The following is a 20594-nucleotide window of genomic DNA, read 5'->3' as shown; positions in this document are numbered from 1 at the left end:
AGTTACGGACACCCTCACGGGTCCTTTCATGTGGTAAAATTCCTGACGCGACGACTGGCTTTCCTCGTCTAAATATAGCGTTTAATGGTTGAATGACAACAGTAGTTAGAAGTTCCTCCCCGGACGTGTTGTTTGTGTCTCGGAGGCGAGGATGTTGTGACACAACTACTGTCCCGGAGGACACGTCGGTATTGTAGAGGACAGCGGGGATGAGCCACAATGATAGAAAAATAAACGAATTCTTCTAATTCCGGAGTTATAAAGAGGTAAAGGCAGTACTGTCGAGCGAAACATTTAAAGTACATCATTGAGGTACTCTGAAGTAGATACCCGAGCGTCTCCTCCGGGCTCGGGACTTCTTCGATAGTGGAGCGGGAAGCCGGTGCGAGGGGCCCGGGGAGCGCGGCCGTGTCGGTCACCCTGCCCGTTGTGGGAGAAGACAGCATGACTGCGGGGAAAGGAGCGGGGAAACCCGCCTCGCTGTGGGACAACATGCGAATACGTTTCATCGTTTGCTTCCTGGGCGTCTTCGTTTGTTATTTTTACTACGGAATCTTGCAAGAAACAATGTAAGTAGCGCTTCCTCTGTCGAAACCCGTTATCGCTTCAGTGCACCGCACCACGATCGTTGCATGACTTGTTCTAAACATGTGTGGTCGCTTTGTGTTCAAACAAACCGGTTCATCTCCCTGCCAGATTTTTTTACTGCACAGTCGCTGAAATCCATATCCAATTTCGGCCTGCATTGTGCGTCTGCGGTAAATGTTGTGCTCTGTTTGCAGCGTTTATGCATTTGCACCCATTGTGAATGCATCGGGAGGACCTCATGTCAGGACACGTCACTGTCAATTCACCGCAGTTACGACATCCCGATAATATTGTCTATTTCAGAGACGTAATTGTTGTGTTGCACACAACCAGGTTTTCTTCATAACTAATAATTAGGTTAGTCGCCAAACAGAGTATCAGCCCTTTTCAGCCCTGACAGCGTCAGTACTGTCTGTGTTTTTCTTGTTGATGAAAGGCGAATGAAGATGATTTTGTTGTCCACAGTTTGCTTTACTGACAAGTTTATTTGATTCTTTCAGCACTCGGGGTGTTTACGGTCATGGGGACCAGGCGGAGAAGTTTGTCTTTGCCCGAATGCTGGTTTTCATCCAGTGCATCATCAACTCTTTGTTTGCAAAGATCTGTGAGTATTAAGGGCTGCACTGGAGAATGAACAGTAAAAAGATTTTTTAATGTATTCCTTACTAACTTACACGATCGAAATAGTCCTTTTTATAAATCCATAAATTAATTGTATCCAATTGTCCACACAATTTCAATCTTCAAAATTCTGTCCACCCTCATCAAAATAATTGCATAATTTATGGATTTTTAATTTGCTCTAAAAGGTTTTTATCTGAAACCCAGTTAAGATTCAAAGTGTTTATTGTTATTTGCAGCGTCTGGAAACGTTTTCCCTTTACAATGAAATTCTTATTTTGCTGTCCACAGTGAAGCCAGACAGGCAGAGGTTGAACAATTTCTATCTGGACAATTCATATAAACAGTTAAGCTACACAAACAGTTGAGTACAGCATTGGCTATGCTTGATGTGAAGTGCAGAATTGTCTTGAGAGGTAGAACATGGTTATTTTCTCCTATCAGATGGCAGTTGAGTAAAACAAATTCTTCTGTCACGTCATTCTACATTTCACACTCCTGCAGCTTCGGTTGAAGTGTGGTGCTTGGTGACGGAGGTGGCTCTCCTGTCAAATCTGTTGTGGTAGATGCTCTGCAGAGAGGGCAGTGAGGTTCTTGTAAATATCCTCTGCAGTCTTTACCATTCACATCAGGTGTTTGCTGTCCAGAGCAGTGGTGCTGCCGCACTATAAGGTGGAGTAGCTGGTTAGGATGCTCTCAACAATGCAGCTGTAGAAGTGGCTGAGGATCTTAGGCGACATGGCATAACATTCATCTTTACGGTCTGGGGCTTCATTCTTCCCCAGTCCCACCTGAGTATAAATGAATAATGAGAGAGGACTATAAATGTAGTCATTATGCTATGGATCAGAATTAGCGTGCAAGGCTAAGTCTTGTCTGCGAATGTTTAAACAGACCTGCAGTGGGAAAACTTACTTCACAGTGGTGGAAATAGGGGAAATTCGTTTATCACAGCAGCATAACAGTTATAATGTCAAAAAAGTAAAACAATTATGAATATAAATAGAGCGAGAGAAGACAGCAGATAGCAAGACATCCACGAATAAATAGACATCAGCAACAATCGTTCTGAGATCGCGATATTGTCTGCTTTATCATCAGTGATCAAGGTCTTTGAGGGGTCTAAACCAGATCACACCAAAGCCTGGCTCTACGGGCTTTGCTCTCTGTCCTATCTGGGCGCCATGGTGTCGAGTAACTCCGCCCTCCAGTATGTCAACTACCCCACACAGGTGAGTCACGCCCTCCTGCTTGTACCTGCGTTGCAGAAGCAGAGTCTTCGCTTTGCTTTGCCTAGTCTCCCTAACGTGTCGCTTTTCTTGACAGGTGCTGGGGAAATCCTGCAAGCCCATACCAGGTGAAGTCACGCAGTCTCACAGCACATAAAAAAAGACATTCTTTTCATGCATGTTTAGTGTTTAAAAATGTCCAAAGTATGAAGAAACCCTCAGATGAGTGGCCTCCATCCCCTGCTCACTGAGGATAGGAGACTGGACTCATCTGATGATACTTAATAATTTGGAACCAGAGGGTCTCAGACATTCAATACCTGATGTCCAAAACAAAGGTGTCATGAGTTGGACAACCCAATATGAAATCAAAACACTCAGGTTTGTTTTTTGTCCCTGACTACTTTTTAGAAATAGTCGTACTTAAAACAAGTTGTGGCAAAAGTTAAACAGTGTTAGATTATTTTTAAAGTTTTTCTCATTTTAAGGTACTTCTTCTGATTTCCAGTTAATTTTTTGCTCTGGTAATGCCATTTCTTTTCCAGTTCTTTCATAGCCTTTTCCCTGTGATTTAAATATACAAATAAAGAAGAAGGTGAATGAAATTGAGACAGTTTTATAGTTTGAAATAAATAATTACACAATCAATAAATTTTAACAGACAACTGACACCTTTTACAGTTTTATTGCTTAGTTATGACTATTCAATTTTTTTTGCGGCAGTCGAGGGTTTTTTAAAATTTCAGTTGGATTTTGAAAATCGTTTTTTGTGCACGTACACTTCCTGGACTGAGGCATGGTGTGTATAGAAAACAGGTGACAGGTGTCACTGTGTTGTTTGAAAGTTGTGGACTCCTTATCTCCTTTAGCACACATGAAAAATGTATAGTCTCTCAGCCCATATGTCTCATTCTCATGGCCAGAAGCCTGATGTTGAATCTGTTCTGGAGATGGACATACATCTCAGGTGTTTGGCATCTGTGACTACTGTAACTGAGGTGCGGTCCTATTTCTCTGCAGTGATGATCCTGGGTGTGACGATATTACGGAAGAAGTACCCGCTCGCCAAGTATCTGTGTGTGCTGCTGATAGTGACCGGCGTTGCCCTGTTCCTCTACAAACCCAACAAAAGCTCTGCGGTGGTGGATGATCACCTCTTTGGGTTCGGCGAGATTCTGTTGGTGAGTGGTCCGCTCCGGTTCGTTGAGCGCACCATCATTTATAACAAATGCGACAGGATGTACTAAAAGATTAAAGTGTGTCTTTTTTAATTATCCATTTTCTTTAATTCTAAAGACATTGCAGTATGTAATAACAAGCCATGATAATACATCCAGACCTATGAAAAGCTCTCGAATTCCACGCCATGACATTTAAAGTAAAGATATCCCTTTATTTCTTCCTTCATGGAGAAGCTTGTAACAAAGGAGGGAGTGTGGGATCCTGGACTGAGCTGATGAATGCACTCTGGCTGTATGAATCAGAGAATGACTTGAACCTTTCCAGATTGAGTCCAAATTTATCACCACAGTCTTCACTTGAGGTTCTCCTAATGATTTGGGCGCTGAGTGCACACTCCATCCATCTCAGTTGTAACTGGCCACCTCCCACCTGTGTGGTTTCTTAGCCTTCTTTTTGTTGTCCCTGTGTTTGGTTCTATCACAGCTGGTGTCTCTGACACTGGATGGTCTGACCGGTGTGGCTCAAGACCATATGCGGGTTCGCTACCATTCTAGCCCCAACCACATGATGCTGAACATCAACCTGTGGTCCACCTTGGTGCTTGGAGTAGGTGAGTGGGCTGCTGTCGTCGTCGCTCTTTGAGAAGGGGCTGGCTCACACCCAAAATCCAGTGGCAACCCAGAGGCGGAGGAGAGGCTCATCGGCCAAATCACGTAGATGGTTCAGTTCTGCCTGGTTCTGTTGGACATTGTGTCGTTGAGATCCCTGTTCTGTGTGTGTATGCTCAGTGTTTCAATAAGGAACCCCCCCTTTTGTTTTGTTTTTTTTTGTTTTGTTTTGTTTTTTTTTTGTCCACAAAGACAAACCTGGTTCAGTTTTGCACCTGAGATGAACCAACAGGGAGACTCATACATCACACGCATCTGCAAAGCAGTGACAAGAAAACACTGAGGCGCTTTGCTCTGAAAACCTCCTGTACTCATTACATTTATTAAAGTTAGAATTAATTGCAGTTTTTTTCCACACAGATTCCCAGGGCCTCTTAACTGATCAACAGCAAAACTGCTGTTTTGCTTTTGAACATTTTTTCATCGTTTTTTATCTCTGCATAATTGATGAATACATCTAAATGGAATTTCGGTGGGACTTTGTTAACAGAGGAAGTTGAAAGAGACCAGGCTGATCTCAATTATCAGGAGGACACAATGTCTCTGGTATGAAATAATCTCAAGATGTTATAATCATTTTTATTCTTCTATTGAATAATATTGAAGTTCTTAATGTTAACAATGAAATCAGAGTGTTTGGGGATTTTCTGCTGCTCTTCCTCAGTCTTGTGGCCTTGGCCTGTGGTACAGTGCTAGCCTCCCCTTTCCCTGCAGGAACGTGCCTATCCACTATATATCTGCACCAATGGGAACTTAAAGAAAGTAGCTCCCATGGAATGGTAACACACTTCTTTCACAATTCACATTAGTGAGTGTATTATCTACTGCAAAGAAGACATTTCCCTCCTGTCAAAAAACAAAAACTGGTATGACCTGATGCGTTTATATCTAAGGTGTGTTTCGATTAGGATCTCAGCAAGTAGGTAACATAGGTAACATTAGGTAACATTTTCATATTTGTTTGATCACCTAAAATAAAAGTGTCTCAAACTTCCCGACAGACTTGACTTTAACACTGATGCCTCCAGGTTTTAGATAATGTGAATTTCTAGAGCGATATCGCCCTTCAAAAGTTGTTTGCTTTTTGTCACCACCTTCCCCCATTTTTACAGAGCACGTAAAAATAACTGAGCCCTAAAGGAAAGAAGGTTAAATTTTATATCAATTGCAGCAATAATTTGTCACTTAAGTCCATAAACACTATGTTCTAACATGTGTTAAAAAAGGACTGATGGCTGATTGACAAATTGACAGGCTGAGAGCAGCAGCGGTAATGGAGAAAAAAAGAGGTGGACACTCTTTCTCTCAGAAGACCAAAACAAATTAATTCAACCAAGGCCAAGTGTTGAGGGTTATCTCTGTCGATAATGAGTCCCGCTCTTGGAAGCCCACAGTTGGCTGAAGAGGCTGCTCTCATGCGCCGGAGACGCATACAAAGTAAGATTAGAGGGTCAAAGCCAATATGAGCCATAAAAGCACGGACAAACTAATTGGAGTTGTCGGTTATCAACGCCTATTTACATTTTGCCTGCCCTGCTCCGTGACCAAGTCGGATACTGTGGTTTCAAGGTTAACTTATTTTTTTTCATACATGCATATGTACATTTTTTTGTGACTTTAATTCAGCTCTGATCGCCTTATTCAAAACATTTCGTTGTCCTTGACTGTTGGATCTTTACTCCCATGTGAACTGAAGCTGTGCGATTTGCCCCACAATATTCTCCCACCAAACAAAAAGGAAGTTGAATTGAGACTTTGTTAGAGATGAATCTGCATTTGGCCACTTGGTGGAGCAAAAGACACACGCTGTGACCTCAATCCTCAGAATTTCCCATCATTTCAGGCACTGTTAATCAGACACTGTTGTAGTGGCAGTGAGATTCACATCATCTTTTTTTTTTCAACAGCGGTGTTATGGACCGGAGAACTCTGGGAATTCTTGAGTTTCGCTGAACGCTACCCCAGTATCTTCTACAACATCTTCCTATTTGGACTGACCAGCGCAGTGGGCCAGGTGGGTGGAAGAACATCGTCCGCAAACAGGATATTCTTTAAGTCTTCCAACGCACCTGACTAATTTATCTAAAAATAAAATCTTAATTGGTTGCTTGGCAACTAAACACCTCTGCCGAGCTTAGGTTTCATTTCACTCTTAAGCTCTGTCTACAACCCCCATCCCATCGATTGTGCCAGTGGTTAACTCAGAGTGAGCGGGTTTGATATTAGAATTGGCTGAAAGCTTCTGAGGAACAGAAAGACGTTCTGCTGCTTCTGAGCTGTCTTGAACAGCCTGGACAGACAAAAATGTACTGAAAGCTTGTCGTCTGTGTCCTAAGTTTCAACATAATATCAGACACGCCATATTTCTGGCTTGTGTCGAGTATCCGATCGGTCATTACGTCCCATAGCCAGTGGCTTCCATGGTTACATTTTTGTGTGTGACTGTTTGACTGATGCAGAGAAAATGTTAAACCCTTCTCAAAATGTCTGGAAACAATCTTTCTAAAGACTAAAAAATCCAACCAACAGTTTTTGTCACATTTTCAGAAGCATTTGATTTAAGGACCTATTACCATTTGTGTTTTTGTTGTCGTCGTTCTAGACTTTCATCTTCATGACAGTGGTTTACTTTGGGCCCCTGACCTGCTCCATCGTCACCACCACAAGGAAATTCTTCACCATCCTGGGCTCTGTCATTCTCTTCGGCAACGTGATGACGACGATGCAGTGGGTCGGAACTGTCCTGGTGTTCCTTGGTGAGTCTTGATTCTAGTCTGGCCCCTTTGCATTTTTTTTTACAGTATTGCTAATATCATTTAAGTGCTGTTCTCATAAAGCAAAAATCCTGAATAATAAAGCAAAAATCCTGAATAATGTTCCCTTTTTAGGCATTTGAAAATCATTCTTGATCACACCTTGGCTTTTCTCACTTTAGGTCTTGGCTTGGATGCAAAGTTTGGCAAGACTCCCAAGAAGACGACACATTGAATCGTCTGGAGAGAGTAGAGATAGAGAGACCTCATCACTGCAGCTTGAATGGAACATCAGAACCCTCATCTCAGTCTCACAGGACATCCTGCACAGTCATCTGTGGCTCCGACCTGCCAGAGCTATTGCCTAATTATTTTTAACTTTATATAAAAAGTCATTTTCAACTTCAATTTTTATTGTTTATGGCTGATGTGTTGTAACGTTTTGTTTTGTTTTGTTTTATTTGGGATTCAAAGCTTTGATGAGTCCATCTCTTACTGATCAATCCGACGCCTCGGTAGATAAACCGAGCCTGGCAGAAATGTCCTTTGGAGAAAATGTGGACAGAATATTATTTCTGCGATCAGCTGTCCTCTCTTGTCCCGCCATTCCTGTCCTACCACCATCAAGGCAGAAGCAATGACAGGAGTAGTGCATTACGGTTGTCTAAACATGCTACTTAAGAATTAAGTGTTGTCGGATGTTGTTTGAATATTCGAGATCACAAATTGAGTTTTTTTTTCCTGGCAGTTAAATTGCTAGATATGATTGTCTATATAAAAAAAAGAACAGTTATATTACATCTTTTTATGTTGTCTCCAATCATCTAATTGATTTTTTTTCTTTTTAATTTTTAGTCAATACAAGTTGAAAGTAACTTGCCATAAAAGGGAAATTTTGAATATTTGACTGCACGTCTCTTTACTGCACACTCTCAGTATTTAATTGCAGTTTCAAAGCTATTAGGTGGCTCCAGCTATGTGGCTGTAAAATCCCTGCCAAAACTCGCTTTGAATTGATGGTGAACAATTTCCTTTTTTTTCACCTAAAAAATGTTATAGAAGAGAAAAATACTCATGATAACGATAGTTTATATATTTATGGAGTTAAAACATATTTTGTGGCAGTTTAAGGAACATTTGGAACTTAAATCATAACTTATTAGTAATAATATTAATTTAATATTAATATTAATTAATATTGATAATAATTTAGAGGCATTAAACTACACAACAACAACAAGTAAATGAGGAATAAAAGAAAAATCCAGGATGTCCTCTTTATTTTTTTTCCTCCCTGTGGAAGCAGTTCAATCTTTACTTCCCAATAATTGTCATTACAATTTAATTCATAAGCTACATCTTGGAAAAAGATGATCTCAAAATGCAATAATTTGCACCAACTATTATTGCAATTGGTGATTGTTACTGAGACAAAACATGAAGCTGCCCCCTGTAAATTGAAGCCTAGTTCACTGCAGTGAGGTCTGCCTGTGACTCGCTGAAACAGCGCCCCCTGCTGTCGCTTTCGATTACGGCTGCGGATTCATCCAGACATCAAACTTCCAAATATCCTACATCGTATCAACCATAGTCATTCATTTCTTTCACAATAAAGATCACATAATTATAAGGAGCCAGTATCAATAAGTATGTGATACTAAGGTGATTTATCGAAATACAGTGAATCTCGTTTTATTTTCGGAGAGGGACGTTGCAGATGGTGGCGAGTTTAAGTAATTTTCGCCTTGACAAAATTGAATTATCCGAAAAAAGTGAAACTTAAAAACATATGAATGCAACCGTTCGAAATATTAAATGATATACAATTAAGGTGCCAGATTTTTCTCACGTGGTCCTTGTTTTTTATAAAAAGCCAATATTTTTGCGTCCCTGTCAGGCAATCTGCTAGCATCCTATTTGACTTTCAGCTCGGCCTGCCTTCCGCTTGATCTTCCAGATTAAAACGACAACGGTCCTGGCAAGAGTGTCAGTAATCCGTTTATTTCAAACCAAATTCAGATAAACTACCCGCTACAGGTGCCAACATGCTGGCTGTAGTCCGCAAACAGCTGAAAAACCACCCGGCTGTAAGTAGACTTAAGTCATAGTCATGAGAAACGAGGGTTTTTGCTACTTTAACTAGGTGATTTTTGAGGCTAACGTAGCTTAGCTGAATGCTAGCTGTGGCGACCTCTGAAGTCGACCGCTGTGACTTTGAGAAATTCTTTTAAATTACCCAGCATGTGATAATATTTGTGTTATCACCAGTGTCTGCTTTATTGGCGAAGCAGTTTACACAGACAGGCATTTTCGGACATTTGCCTTTGTACGAGTCGGAAGTCAAATGGGGTCATAGAGTACCGCATCTTAGGGAAGGGTCTCCGCTACCTATGTAGCAATGCATGCTGATATACTCAATCAGCAAGTTAGTTTGCTTCATAGAGCAATTAAGAACGAAAATATTTAATAATGAATATTATGTGCTCTTGCAAAAAGTGACCATACACACTATCACAGTTATAGTTTGATTTGATGTTAAATGAAACACAATCGGTAAGGAATAGTTAACAGCTGTACCGATCTCTCGAACAGCATGAATTGTCAAAAAGTAGGCAGAGGCAGTAATCGGGGTTGAGAGTCAGTTTTTGCTTGTAAATTAGGCTTTATTATTTTTAAGAGACGATGACTTGTGCTTTTTATATCTACTCATTTACATCAATCTGCTTTTGGCTCTCTGCAGCTGATTCCTCTCTTCATCTTCATCGGTGGAGGTGCTACCATGTCCATGCTCTATCTCGCCCGTCTGGGCCTGAGAAACCCAGATGTGTGGTAAGTGCTCATGTCCACGCATCTTCATGTTTGTGGGAGGTGCACATGAAGATAGTGAATGCTTGATGTGCCAGACCTGAAATCACTGAAGAAATTTGGTCATTTTTCCCGTTTTGCAGTGATATTTTGTATCCGTCATATTCTAGTAGTTTGCACAGCACCATGTTGACTCCTATTTCATTGTCAGCTGGGATCGCAAGAACAACCCTGAGCCCTGGAACAAAATGGCCCCAACAGACCAGTACAAGGTACGAATGATCCTTGACCTGGACAGGATATTAAGTGCTGAATCTTAAGCATCATTTTTTTTAAGCTGCAGATTTTAGACCAAATTTGCTCAGCTACTACAAACACTAAAGGCCTGAACGTAAACAAAGAAGTTTGCCGATCTTGAGTTGGCAAGAGCAAAGTTCATTCTGTGACATTTCAAATTTCACAAGAATCTTGTGCAGAACTCCGATGAAGTCCTCATAGGCCCTGCCCACTGTAGCGCATGTCACGTGAACTGAGCATAGGAGGAATCTGTCGGAAACCACAACAATGCAGTGACCGCATAGAGACGATGGCATACTGGAACGGTCATGTTGGTGGTTGTTTCACCGTGTTAAGTGTGAGGACAGAGCCGCTGCTACGAGGTGTACATTGCTGGGATTGATTTCCTCCCGTCGGGGTCATTATTCTTATTTGTGCACCCCGTTTGGCATTTGCAAATTTATCCCAAGGGCTTCGCCACCAGTTTGGACAGACAGTCTCCTCTGCGCAATGTTCAGGAAATCAACAACTGTTGTCTTCATATGCAGCACCAAATTGATTTTTATTCTTCATCCTCGAAGCTAACTGTGACTGTTCAACTTTCCACATCAGCAGAAAAGGGGGAACAACACTTCTGCTTTTCTGCATTCACTACACCCACATCAAATTTCTGACCAATCACACATAAGTAGTTGGACACCGGAGGTGAAAATAGCTCTGCCCTCATGTTGTGTTGAAAACAAGCGAAGAGAACCATCCAACCTGTACCGAACAGAACAGAATGATGTAATTTCGTTCTTGCAGCCTTGAGAGTGAAGGCACATTTTTTCACTTCTTGCACAGTAGGCAGAGGCCTTAATACTCCAAACAGAGGGGTCTACAGTTTCACCTTGTAGTCATGCCTGTGTGAATTTTTGCACACACTTTTCAAGCATCAGCTGTTTTAGCTTGGAAAATAAAACCGGAGGGTGAAAAGCTCTTGAAGTGAATAATGTTATATTTGTAAACCAGACATCACTGTTGGACTGCCACCATTTTCTTAGCAACCTGAATTAAAAAAAAAACTGCAGATCGTTTTTGTTTTTTTTTCCCAGAATGGTATTGTTTAAAAAAAGGGAAATTTAACATAAGCTTGTTTCAAATTTGAAACGATATTGTCTTCATTTTTATATGGGCAACTGCAAAGTCAAGATTCAAAGTGTTTATTGTCATGTGTATAGTCTTGAAACGTGTTTCCCCGTACAATGAAATTCTTACTTTGCAGTCAGCATTCAGATAAGTATTGATAAATAGATAATAATGAACATGCTGTCTAAAATCGCACACATGTTGTTAAGAGGCTCAGCACTGTTGCAATAAAATTGATGAGGAAAAAAAAAATCATTTCCTAAGCCTTCTATTATAATGGAATGGAGGCTGTTGGATTTGGAATTTTATGTTGTAGCTTTTTATAATCAGAACTGCCCTAATTTTCAAATTATGTATCAATGTTTTGTTTATTTGAATCACAGGGAGACATTCTGTGGTTTGAAATATGCACGAGACGGTTTGGTCGGCTGAGGCGCTGACTGACAGAATGTGATTATCTGTACCCATGAGTGGAACCGGATGTTTCAAACTGGAGCGTCTCATTTTTGGCTGAGCACTAACCCAACAACAAACAAGTTGGATTTTGATAGCGTTACTCAGAAATGATCAGAATCACTTAATTTGTTCCCAAGGGGCAATTGTAGGGCACATGGGGTAGCTTTAGTATCAGGTAAAGGATCCAACGTTCATAAATAAAACTCTACAACTGGATGAAAGATTGTACATGTATATAAATGGCTGTACAATTATATATCTGTGCAATGGACAGAGAAAATGTACATATTTTTGCAATACGCTTGAACATTTATATACGATGCTGATTACCAACCGCTGAGCTGGCTCTGTGAAAGCTTGAAAGATGAGTGTCTCGTTGTGGACCCTTTTGTACGTTGCTATTTCAGTCCCAAGGAGATAATTGAACCAGCACGTTACAGCTGGAACAAGCTGAAAACCTAGTTAGATGAGCAAACTTGCAAACTCATCACAGTAAAATGTATTGCAGGGAGCTATAAAGGAACAGTGTTTTTAGTTTCTGCTATTCACAGATTATTATGGGGACAGAATCTGCATTGGATCAGTTTTTTTATTGGTGATATTGATTGTGAAATGAGTGGTGGTGCAGGCTTCAGGTGTTATTGGAAAGTGTTGCTCCGCTGTCTGGATCCAGCCAAGCTGTGTTGAACTTGGGTGTCAACAAGGAGCAGATTAGTCCAATTACACAATCTGGTTAGTTCTTGTACAAGGCAGTAGCTTCTTATTCCCAGTCCTGATTACCGAAGCAAATAAAAAGGAACATTTCAGTCTCACGACTGAGTTGGATTAGTTCAGTTTATTTCAAGAAAATACAATTAACTCTTTCCCCTCCAGCATAGGTTTCCTTTTTTTTCTTTTTTCTTTTTAAAAAAAAAAAAAAAAAAAAAAACGTCAAGAATACAGTCTGTGTTTTCCTCTGGCGGTCACGGAGAGAATTTTAGGCAGACCGTCAAAAACAGACAACCATAACACCCATTTTTGGAATATGTTAAAAGATCCATGAGTTTAATTAAACAAAAGGGACATGGTCCATTGGGTTATTGGAAGTTTTTTTTTTTAGCAAAAAAGCAAAAACAACTCGAGACCGAACCTCAGTTGAAGTCGTAAATCCAGGACTCGATTCCCTTGCTGACGTCTTGTTGTCTTCTCAGTTCTTCACAGTAAACATGGATTACAGCAAGCTGAAAAAGGACCGCCCAGACTTCTAAAGGTCACTTCAGCCGGACGAGAAGCACGAAGATCAGCCACTCAGGGCCAAGAACCCGCCGAGCTCCGTCTGTACCTGGGAGATGCAGAAGCTAAACCCGCACAAAGGATCCTTATATAAGTTTCAGCATCACATCCCAAAGGAATCTTAAAACATCATTTTTCTTTTCTCATTTACAATGTTGTCAATAAAATGAAGGAGTCTTTTCTCCTCCATACAGAGAAAAGAACCTACTGTCATTTGTTACGATCAATTATTTGTTGACCCTTGATTGCTATTCATTGGGCTTCAGGCAAACGTGTTCATTTGCCTCCATCAAGTGTAACTTACACACAGGCAATTACGTCATGCCCCGTAACAACACAAGCTTTGCCCCTACCTCATTTCAACTTTATCCTGGTTTAAACCAGCTGCTGGGGAATTGTGTGCCACACTAGAGTTGGCCGCTATCCAGACTCTTCAGCACATCAGGGACTGTAACCTCTCTTTTGTACCCAGGTCTCCCCCTGGTGGTCGGTGGCTGTCAGGACACCGAAGCGGTGACACGTCTGCGGCTCACTCCTTTTCAGCAGCTGCTCGCCCCTTAATAAGGCCTGAGATTTGTCATTTGGAGTTTACCGGTAGAACAGAGTCGCTTTTGTTCTTGAGTTAAAGGCCAACTTGTGTTTGTAAGAAGCTATAACATATTTACACTTGAGCTGTGAAAGCATGACTGGCGGGACGTTGGGGAGATGTTACTTCTTTTAGAATGCCAGTGCTCTGAGCCAGATAAATCTGTAAATGTCAACAGGTCGCACTGTTCTATCTGCAGCTGGGAGGAAAGCGGCGACATGGATGAGCAGCCAATGCGGCGCGGGAAATGTCAAGGAGACCTTCATATTTTTAATAGAAAGGCGCGTCTCTCACTCCACTCTGCAGACAGAGCTGCGTGCATGGCTCGCCCTCGTGTTTCCACCTGGCAGATGAAAAGCAACTTCTGTCAGGTAACCGCTCCCTCGTAGAACAACGTCAAAATGGGTTCTGCGCGTCCAGCTCTCTTCCGACAGGCACTTCATCCCCTTCACGTACACGTACATCTCCATTTTACATTAGGTATCACCTCAGATGAGGTGTCCCAAGGGCTTGTTGGTATAAACCTGTTATTTTCATCTTGGGAATGAAGTGACATGCTGCTTGGGTGCAATGCCAGAGGAGGACTGAGGGGGCACAAAACATCTGACAAGAATGTTCATTTATTTCATGAAGAGGGTGCTTTCATATTTTTTGCACAAATAATAAATATTGCATCTTGGAGTTTTCATGGAACAACTCATATTTCAAGGAGTCTTGAATTAAGTGAACAGTGACATTTGGTTGTAATTGACAAAATTAACATTTTGAAAGGACTCAACGCTCCAGGGGAAAAGCCTTAAATTCTAAGCATTACTTTTCCTGAAATTACTTTTCTCTCATTCTATCCATATTGAAATTGTTTGAGAAAGTGTCCCACAATGAAATCAATTATTTGTTGTTTGCATTATTAGTTTAACATGTCACTTTTATCACTTCTCACTGTGCAGCAATCATATAAGCGTATTTTTTACATTTTAAAAAAACAGAACAACAATAAAGTGAAACAAACAATAAGCCTAACTGCTAAACTGAGACTCAAATGTTCTTGATTTTCCTCTCAGGTCCAGATGGTCCTGTTAAAGACAATAAACCTCATATTAACTTCAAGTTGAACCCTTCATATACATATATAATTTGTGTATATTATTTAAATCAACCTACATGTCGCTCTTTAAAGGTAAAGGTGGCTGACACTGAGGTAACGACACCAAAGTGTGACCGAGAGATACTGCTCAGACCTTCACAGAGCAGCAATGAAGGATTCTCCAGCTGGGAGGAAATATAGCACAAACTGAAGCCCGTGGAGGACCTGAGGGCCAGATGAGATTATGATCCCTCCTGTGTGCTTAAGATCACCCAGCGGGTCCTCCTAGTGGGAGGTGCTTAGATCGCCTCAATCGGATGCACCTGATGGGCATCCCAAACGAGACCTCCTTGGCCAGATCCTGTCCTGAAGGAGCTGCGGTTCTACACCGGCCAAGCTGCCTGAGCTCCACAGCCCGTCTCCAAATCCCTGCAATCTTTATCACAGCCTGAACGAGTTTGTCCGAGCCTCCTCTTCATCGTCGTCGGGCGGCTACTGGCTCTGTCTGACTCCTCCTGAATGAGACCATGAGATCCCTCTGGCTTCTTTCACGCAGAGGGAGCAACGTTCATATCGGTAAGCACGCTTGCAAAGAATCAACCAGTAGGGGGCGATGTACTTCCTGGACACAAGCTAAGGGTGAGAGTTTGCTCTAAAGCTCTTGATAGCGAAGGGCTGCTATTGCAAGCTGAGTGTTTACAAATTATAGCCGTTGCCTATCATTGGACCCTCTGTGGCACAATTCCCTGTATGCTGGCTGCGGAGCTTCCCTTCACCAGATAACAGCTGACACCTAAGGCTAACTTTGACGGACAGCAGGAGGGTTCGGGGGTCAAATGGCTCCATGGCGTGGAATTCTCTGAGGATGCTGGCTGAACAGAACCGCGGAGCCCGGCCGACCTGCATCCTTACCCTCTGCTTCCTGACCCCTGACGCCTCTGTTACAGCCGGCCCCTCTCAAAAGGCAACATTGGGAAAATAATGAGCAGAAATAATGTGAGGTGAGGTGCAAGGCAATAGCTGCCGCTGCTGCCGCGAGTCGTCTCGGAAAGGTCGTGGCAGAGGTCGCGCATCCTGGTGACGGGGAATCGCAGAGAATCCTTTGCCATTCATCCCTACAAAGTTCTGACTAATGCATGTTCATAAAAACAGCGTGAGTGGGTGAGCGAGGGTATAGAATAATTTTAAAAAAAGCCTTGACACTTTTGTTAACCGACCATCCAGGCAGATTCTGCTTGTGTGCTTTATTTGATTAAATTTCCTATTTATAAGTCACGTTAACCTGGGCAGCATCATCGTAGCATATCAGAGCCTTGACTCCTGTCACTTATAAATCCTCTACATTTATGAACTACCATACATGGAGGCTTAAATCTTAACAAGGAAATGAAAATGGGCCAATAAAACAGCAGATTATGCCTCCGGAGGCATTTTAATATCTGATACACTGAATCTTAAGTTATGTCTGCCGACTCAGAATATTTTAAATGTGGATCTGCATGTTGTTAGGACTTATTTCTAAACCTAAAGTCATTGAAGTTCTGAAAGTGGCACATTGGTGCAGCATTCCCTGCTCACAGCGAAAAGGTTCCTAGTTGCTTGGGTTCTCTTAAGGTTCTTCTTCTTCTTCATTTCCTTTCGACTTTTTCTTTTCAGGGGTTGCCACACTGAATCACTCTCCTCCATCTAACCCTGTTCTCTGTATCCTCTTCTCTCATAACAACTAACTTCATGTCCTCTTTCATGAAGTCCATAAATCTTTTCTTTGGTCTTCCTCTAGACCTCCTGCCTGGCAGCTCCAATTCCAGCATCCATCTACCAATATATTCACTCTACCTACTCTGTACATGACCCAACAATCTCAGTCTGGTTTCTCTGACCTTCTCTCCAAAACATCTAAGATGTGCTGTCCCTCTGATGGACTCATTCCTGAACCTATCCATCCTGGTCACTCCCAAAGAAAACCTCAACATCTTCATCTCTGCGACCTCCAGGTTTGATTCCTGTCTTTTCTTCAATGCCAATGTCTCCAAACCGTGCAGCATCGCTGGTCTCACCACTGTCTTGTACACCTTTCCTTTCATTATGGCTGATATTCCTTTATCACAAATGACCTCTGACAGTTTTTTCTATCCCTTCTAAACCTGCTTGAAGCTGTTTCTTCACCTCTTTTCCACACTCTCCGGAGCTCTGGACTGTTGACCCCAAGTACTTGAAATCCTTCACCTTCTTTATCTCCGCTCCCTGTAGCTTCACGATTCCACTTGGGTCCCACTCATTAACACACACACACACATATCTCTCCTTTCCTCTCCTCTCCTTTCCAGAGCATACCTCCACCTGCTCTCCCTACAGATCACAATGTGGTCTGCAAACATCATGGTCCATGGAGATTCCTGTCTAACCTCATCTGTCAGCCTGTCCATCACCAATGGAAACAAGAAGGGACTCAGAGCTGATCCCTGCTGGAGTCCCACCTCCACCTTGAACTTCTCTGTTACCCCTACAGCACACCTCATCACTGTCTCATAGCTAGCATACATGTCCTGCACCAGTCTAACATACTTCTCTGTCACTCCAGACTTCTTCATACAATACCATGGTTCCTCTCTTGCCAATCTGTCATATCTTTTTTCTAGGTCTACAAAAACATGATGCAGCTCCCTCTGGACTTTTATGTACTTCTCTATTAGGATTCTCAAAGCATATACTACATCTGTGGTACCATTTCTGGCCATGATACCATACTTCTGCTCACAAATGCTGACCTCTTCTCTCAGTCTAGTTTCCACTACTCTTTCCTACAACTTCATTGTATGGCTCATCAACTTTATCCCTCTATAGTTTCTCTCTTATCCTTAAAAATGGGCACCATCACACTTCATCTCCTTCCCTCAGGAATCTTCTCATTCTCCAAGGTCCTGTTGAATAATCTAACCAGAAACTCTACCGATGCCTCTCCTCGACACTTCCATACCTCCACAGGTATATAATCAGGACCAACTGCTTTTCCACACTTCATCTTCAATGCCTTCCCCACGTCACCTTATGAATCTCTGCCACTTTGTGGGATGAATAGTCACCTCTTCCCCCCTTCCCTCTCTTTCATTGTCAAAGTACCTTTTCCATCTTCCCATCACTCTCCTAAAATCTGTCATTACGTTTCCATCTCCATCCTTAATCACTCAAACCTGCTGTACATCCTTTCCATCTCTATCCCTCTGTTTTGCCAACCTGCATAAATCATTCTCTCCCTCCTTACTGTCCAACCGAACATACAAGTCATCATATGCTCGTTGTTTGGCCTTTGCTACTTCTACCTTTACCATGTGCTGCATCTCTCTATACTCCTGTCTGTTCTCTTCAGTCCACTCAGTATCCCACTTCTTCTTTCCTAACCGCTTTCTCTGTATATACTCCTGCACTTCCTCATTCACCATCAAGTTTCCTTATCTGCCCTCCTTCCAGACGACTCACCAAGTACTCTCCTATCTGTCTCCCTGATCACATTAGCTGTGGTTGTCCCGTCATCTGGAAGTTCTCCCTAACCACCCAGAACCTTTCTCAACTCCTCCCTGAAAACCATACAACACTCTGTCCTCTGCTCTGCCTTTCTTCTCTTGATCTTCCTTGTCACCTGAGTCATTCTACAAACCACCATCCTATGCTGTCTGGCAACACTCTCACCTACCACTTCTTTACAGTTACTCATCTCCTTCAGATTACATCGTCTTTCCAACACATTGTCTACCTGCATGCTCTTACCTCTGCTCTCATGAGTTACCCTATGTTCCTGCCTTTTGTGGGGGGAAAAAAAAGTATTCACAACATCCTTTTTGCAAAGTCTGCTGCCATCTGTCCCTCTGTGTGCCTATCCTGGATACCAAACTTGCCCATCACTTCTTCGTTATCTCTACTGCCTGCAAAATGTCCATTGAAGTTTGCACCAATTACCACTCTCGCATCTCTGGGGATATTCTGGATAACTTCAACTAGCTCATTTCAGAACTTCTCCTTCTACTCAAACTCACATCCCACCTGCAGGGCATAGCCACCCACACCTTCAATTTCCAGTTTCTGGCATTCCATCTGACATTCTTTTCACTCTCAGAACGTTCCTCACAAACTCCTCCAAGATAACTCCTGCTCCATTTCTCTTCCTGTCAGTACCATGATAGCACAACTTAAAGTCTGCTCCTAAGCTTCTAGCCTTGCTGCCTTTCCACCTGGTCTCCTGGACACACAGTAGATCCACCTTCCTTCTCTGCATCATATCAACAAACTCTCTACCTTTTCCTGTTATCATCCCAATATTCAAAGTCCCTACTCTCAGTCCCAGATTGTACCTCTTCATTCTGCCTCCGAACACCCCTTCCTCCTTTCCTTCTTCGACCCACAGAAGTCCAATTTCCACTGGTACCCGGTAGGCTATCGGCGCTAACGGCGGTCGTTGTTAACCCAGGCCTCGATCGATTCCCTTATGAGATTCGATTCACGTTTTTTGTCTTGGCACAAGTTTTGCACCGGATACCCTTCCTGACGCAACCCTCAGCTTTTATCCGGCTCAGACGGACACTGGCTTGTGCCCCGATGTAGCTGCATTGTTCTCCATCTTTCCTCCCACAGTCCAAAACCACTCTGAAGGTCCATGGAAGGCTCTGAATTATCCATAGGTGTCAATGAGAACCTGAATGGTTGGATGTCTCTCAATGTGGCTGCTGTGATTGACAGCTGACCTTTCTAGGAGGTTAAACCCCAACCCTCTCCATCCTCCCTCTACTGACCCTCTGGATCACTTTTCAGTCTAATCTCTGCACCCACTTTGCAAGTTACCTGATTTATTGATGCAATATTGGACTCAGATTATGTTCATCATCCAATCCACATACACTTCATAAAAGTGATAAAATGAAAATTTGTTTGTAGCAGATTGTGGACACAAATTTAAAGGAGCTTTGAATGTAAGGAGAAGAGAAATACTTGCCCAGTCCACTTGCCACTGCTCCCTCTTGGAATCGGATAAATGGCTGCAGAGAAAAGTGAATATATATACAGCGATTCCTCCCTTCAAGAGAGACGGCTCCTTTTAGATTTTAATACTAACATTTTCAAACTTCTTTTTCTGCTGGAATAGGAAAAAGGCTAGACTTTGAGCCCCCCCTCCCCCCAAATAAAACTGTTATGAGCCTTCCAGCTCGAAACAAACATAACATCTCCACTCCAACTTGCAAAGTTAATCTTCATGTATGTATTTTTTATTTTGCACCGAGCCTAAAAAAAAATTACCCATCTGCTCGGTTGCCTTGCTAGTATTTCAGCTTGTAGTGGCAAGTGATCTCAGTGATATGGTGAACTATAGCGAGAGGTGGAGGAAAGTCTCAGAAGGTGGAGTTATATCTCGGAGAGGAGAGTAACGAAGGTTAGCTGCGGTAAGACACAATACATGTGTGGATGTGAGGGACCTAAGTGGAACAGTGTGACGGGTGGGGGGTGGAGATAAAGAAGGTGGAGGATTTCAAGTACTTAGGGTCAATAGTCCAGAGCAGTGGAGAGTGTGGGAAAGAGGTGAAGAAAAATGTGCAGGCACGTGTCAGGGGTAATGTTTGGTAAAAGAATATCATCCAAAATGAAAGGAAAGGTGTACAAGATGGTGGCGAGACCAGCGAATATGTCCGCTTCAGAGATAGGAAGCAGGGCTGAAGGTAGCGGAGAGGAAGATGTTGAGGTTCTCTTTGGGAGTGACGAGGATGGATGGGATCAGGAATGAGTCAGGGATGAAGGGCAGCACATGTTAGATGTTCTGGAGATAAGGTCAAACGGAGATGGTTTGGACATGTGCAGAGGAGGGAGCGAATACGTTGGTAGAAGGATGCCGAGGTTGGAACTACCAGACAGGAGCTCCAGAGGAAGACCAGAGAGGATATTTGTGGATGGACTGAAAAAGAA

General features: G+C 42.4%; 2 protein-coding genes across 2 annotated transcripts; both read left to right on the top strand.

Moving 5' to 3' along the window:
* The first annotated feature begins 66 nt into the window (after positions 1-66).
* Positions 67-7941, top strand: slc35b1 (solute carrier family 35 member B1). The gene is made up of 9 exons (XM_086175567.1): positions 67-569; positions 1089-1192; positions 2311-2441; positions 2536-2566; positions 3459-3619; positions 4104-4230; positions 6196-6302; positions 6891-7044; positions 7224-7941. The coding sequence occupies exons 1-9, from the start codon at positions 445-447 to the stop codon at positions 7274-7276; spliced, it is 993 nt and encodes a 330-aa protein (XP_086031693.1). The 5' UTR covers positions 67-444; the 3' UTR covers positions 7277-7941.
* Positions 7942-8968: 1027 nt separating this feature from the next.
* On the top strand, positions 8969-13178 carry LOC147217466 (cytochrome c oxidase subunit FA4). Its single transcript, XM_086175569.1, has 4 exons — positions 8969-9128; positions 9782-9870; positions 10058-10118; positions 12897-13178. The coding sequence occupies exons 1-4, from the start codon at positions 9087-9089 to the stop codon at positions 12951-12953; spliced, it is 249 nt and encodes an 82-aa protein (XP_086031695.1). The 5' UTR covers positions 8969-9086; the 3' UTR covers positions 12954-13178.
* The last annotated feature ends 7416 nt before the right edge of the window (positions 13179-20594 follow it).

This window comes from Fistularia commersonii, chromosome 28 (genome assembly GCF_037954325.1).
Source record: "Fistularia commersonii isolate RoL2024-O1a breed Wild chromosome 28, RoL_Fcom_v1.0, whole genome shotgun sequence".
NCBI classification, from domain to species: Eukaryota; Metazoa; Chordata; class Actinopteri; order Syngnathiformes; family Fistulariidae; genus Fistularia; species Fistularia commersonii.
Note: the sequence above shows the minus strand (reverse complement) of the source record. Positions and strands in the feature narration are given on the sequence as shown.

Coding starts and splice junctions, on each gene's coding strand:
- slc35b1 (XM_086175567.1), top strand. CDS start 445: ATGACTGCGGGGAAAGGAGCGGGGAAACCCGCCTCGCTGTGGGACAAC. Junction 6,303..6,890: donor TGACCAGCGCAGTGGGCCAG/GTGGGTGGAAGA, acceptor TCGTCGTTCTAG/ACTTTCATCTTCATGACAGT. Junction 7,045..7,223: donor AACTGTCCTGGTGTTCCTTG/GTGAGTCTTGAT, acceptor TTCTCACTTTAG/GTCTTGGCTTGGATGCAAAG.
- LOC147217466 (XM_086175569.1), top strand. CDS start 9,087: ATGCTGGCTGTAGTCCGCAAACAGCTGAAAAACCACCCGGCT. Junction 9,129..9,781: donor AGCTGAAAAACCACCCGGCT/GTAAGTAGACTT, acceptor GGCTCTCTGCAG/CTGATTCCTCTCTTCATCTT. Junction 9,871..10,057: donor CTGAGAAACCCAGATGTGTG/GTAAGTGCTCAT, acceptor TTTCATTGTCAG/CTGGGATCGCAAGAACAACC.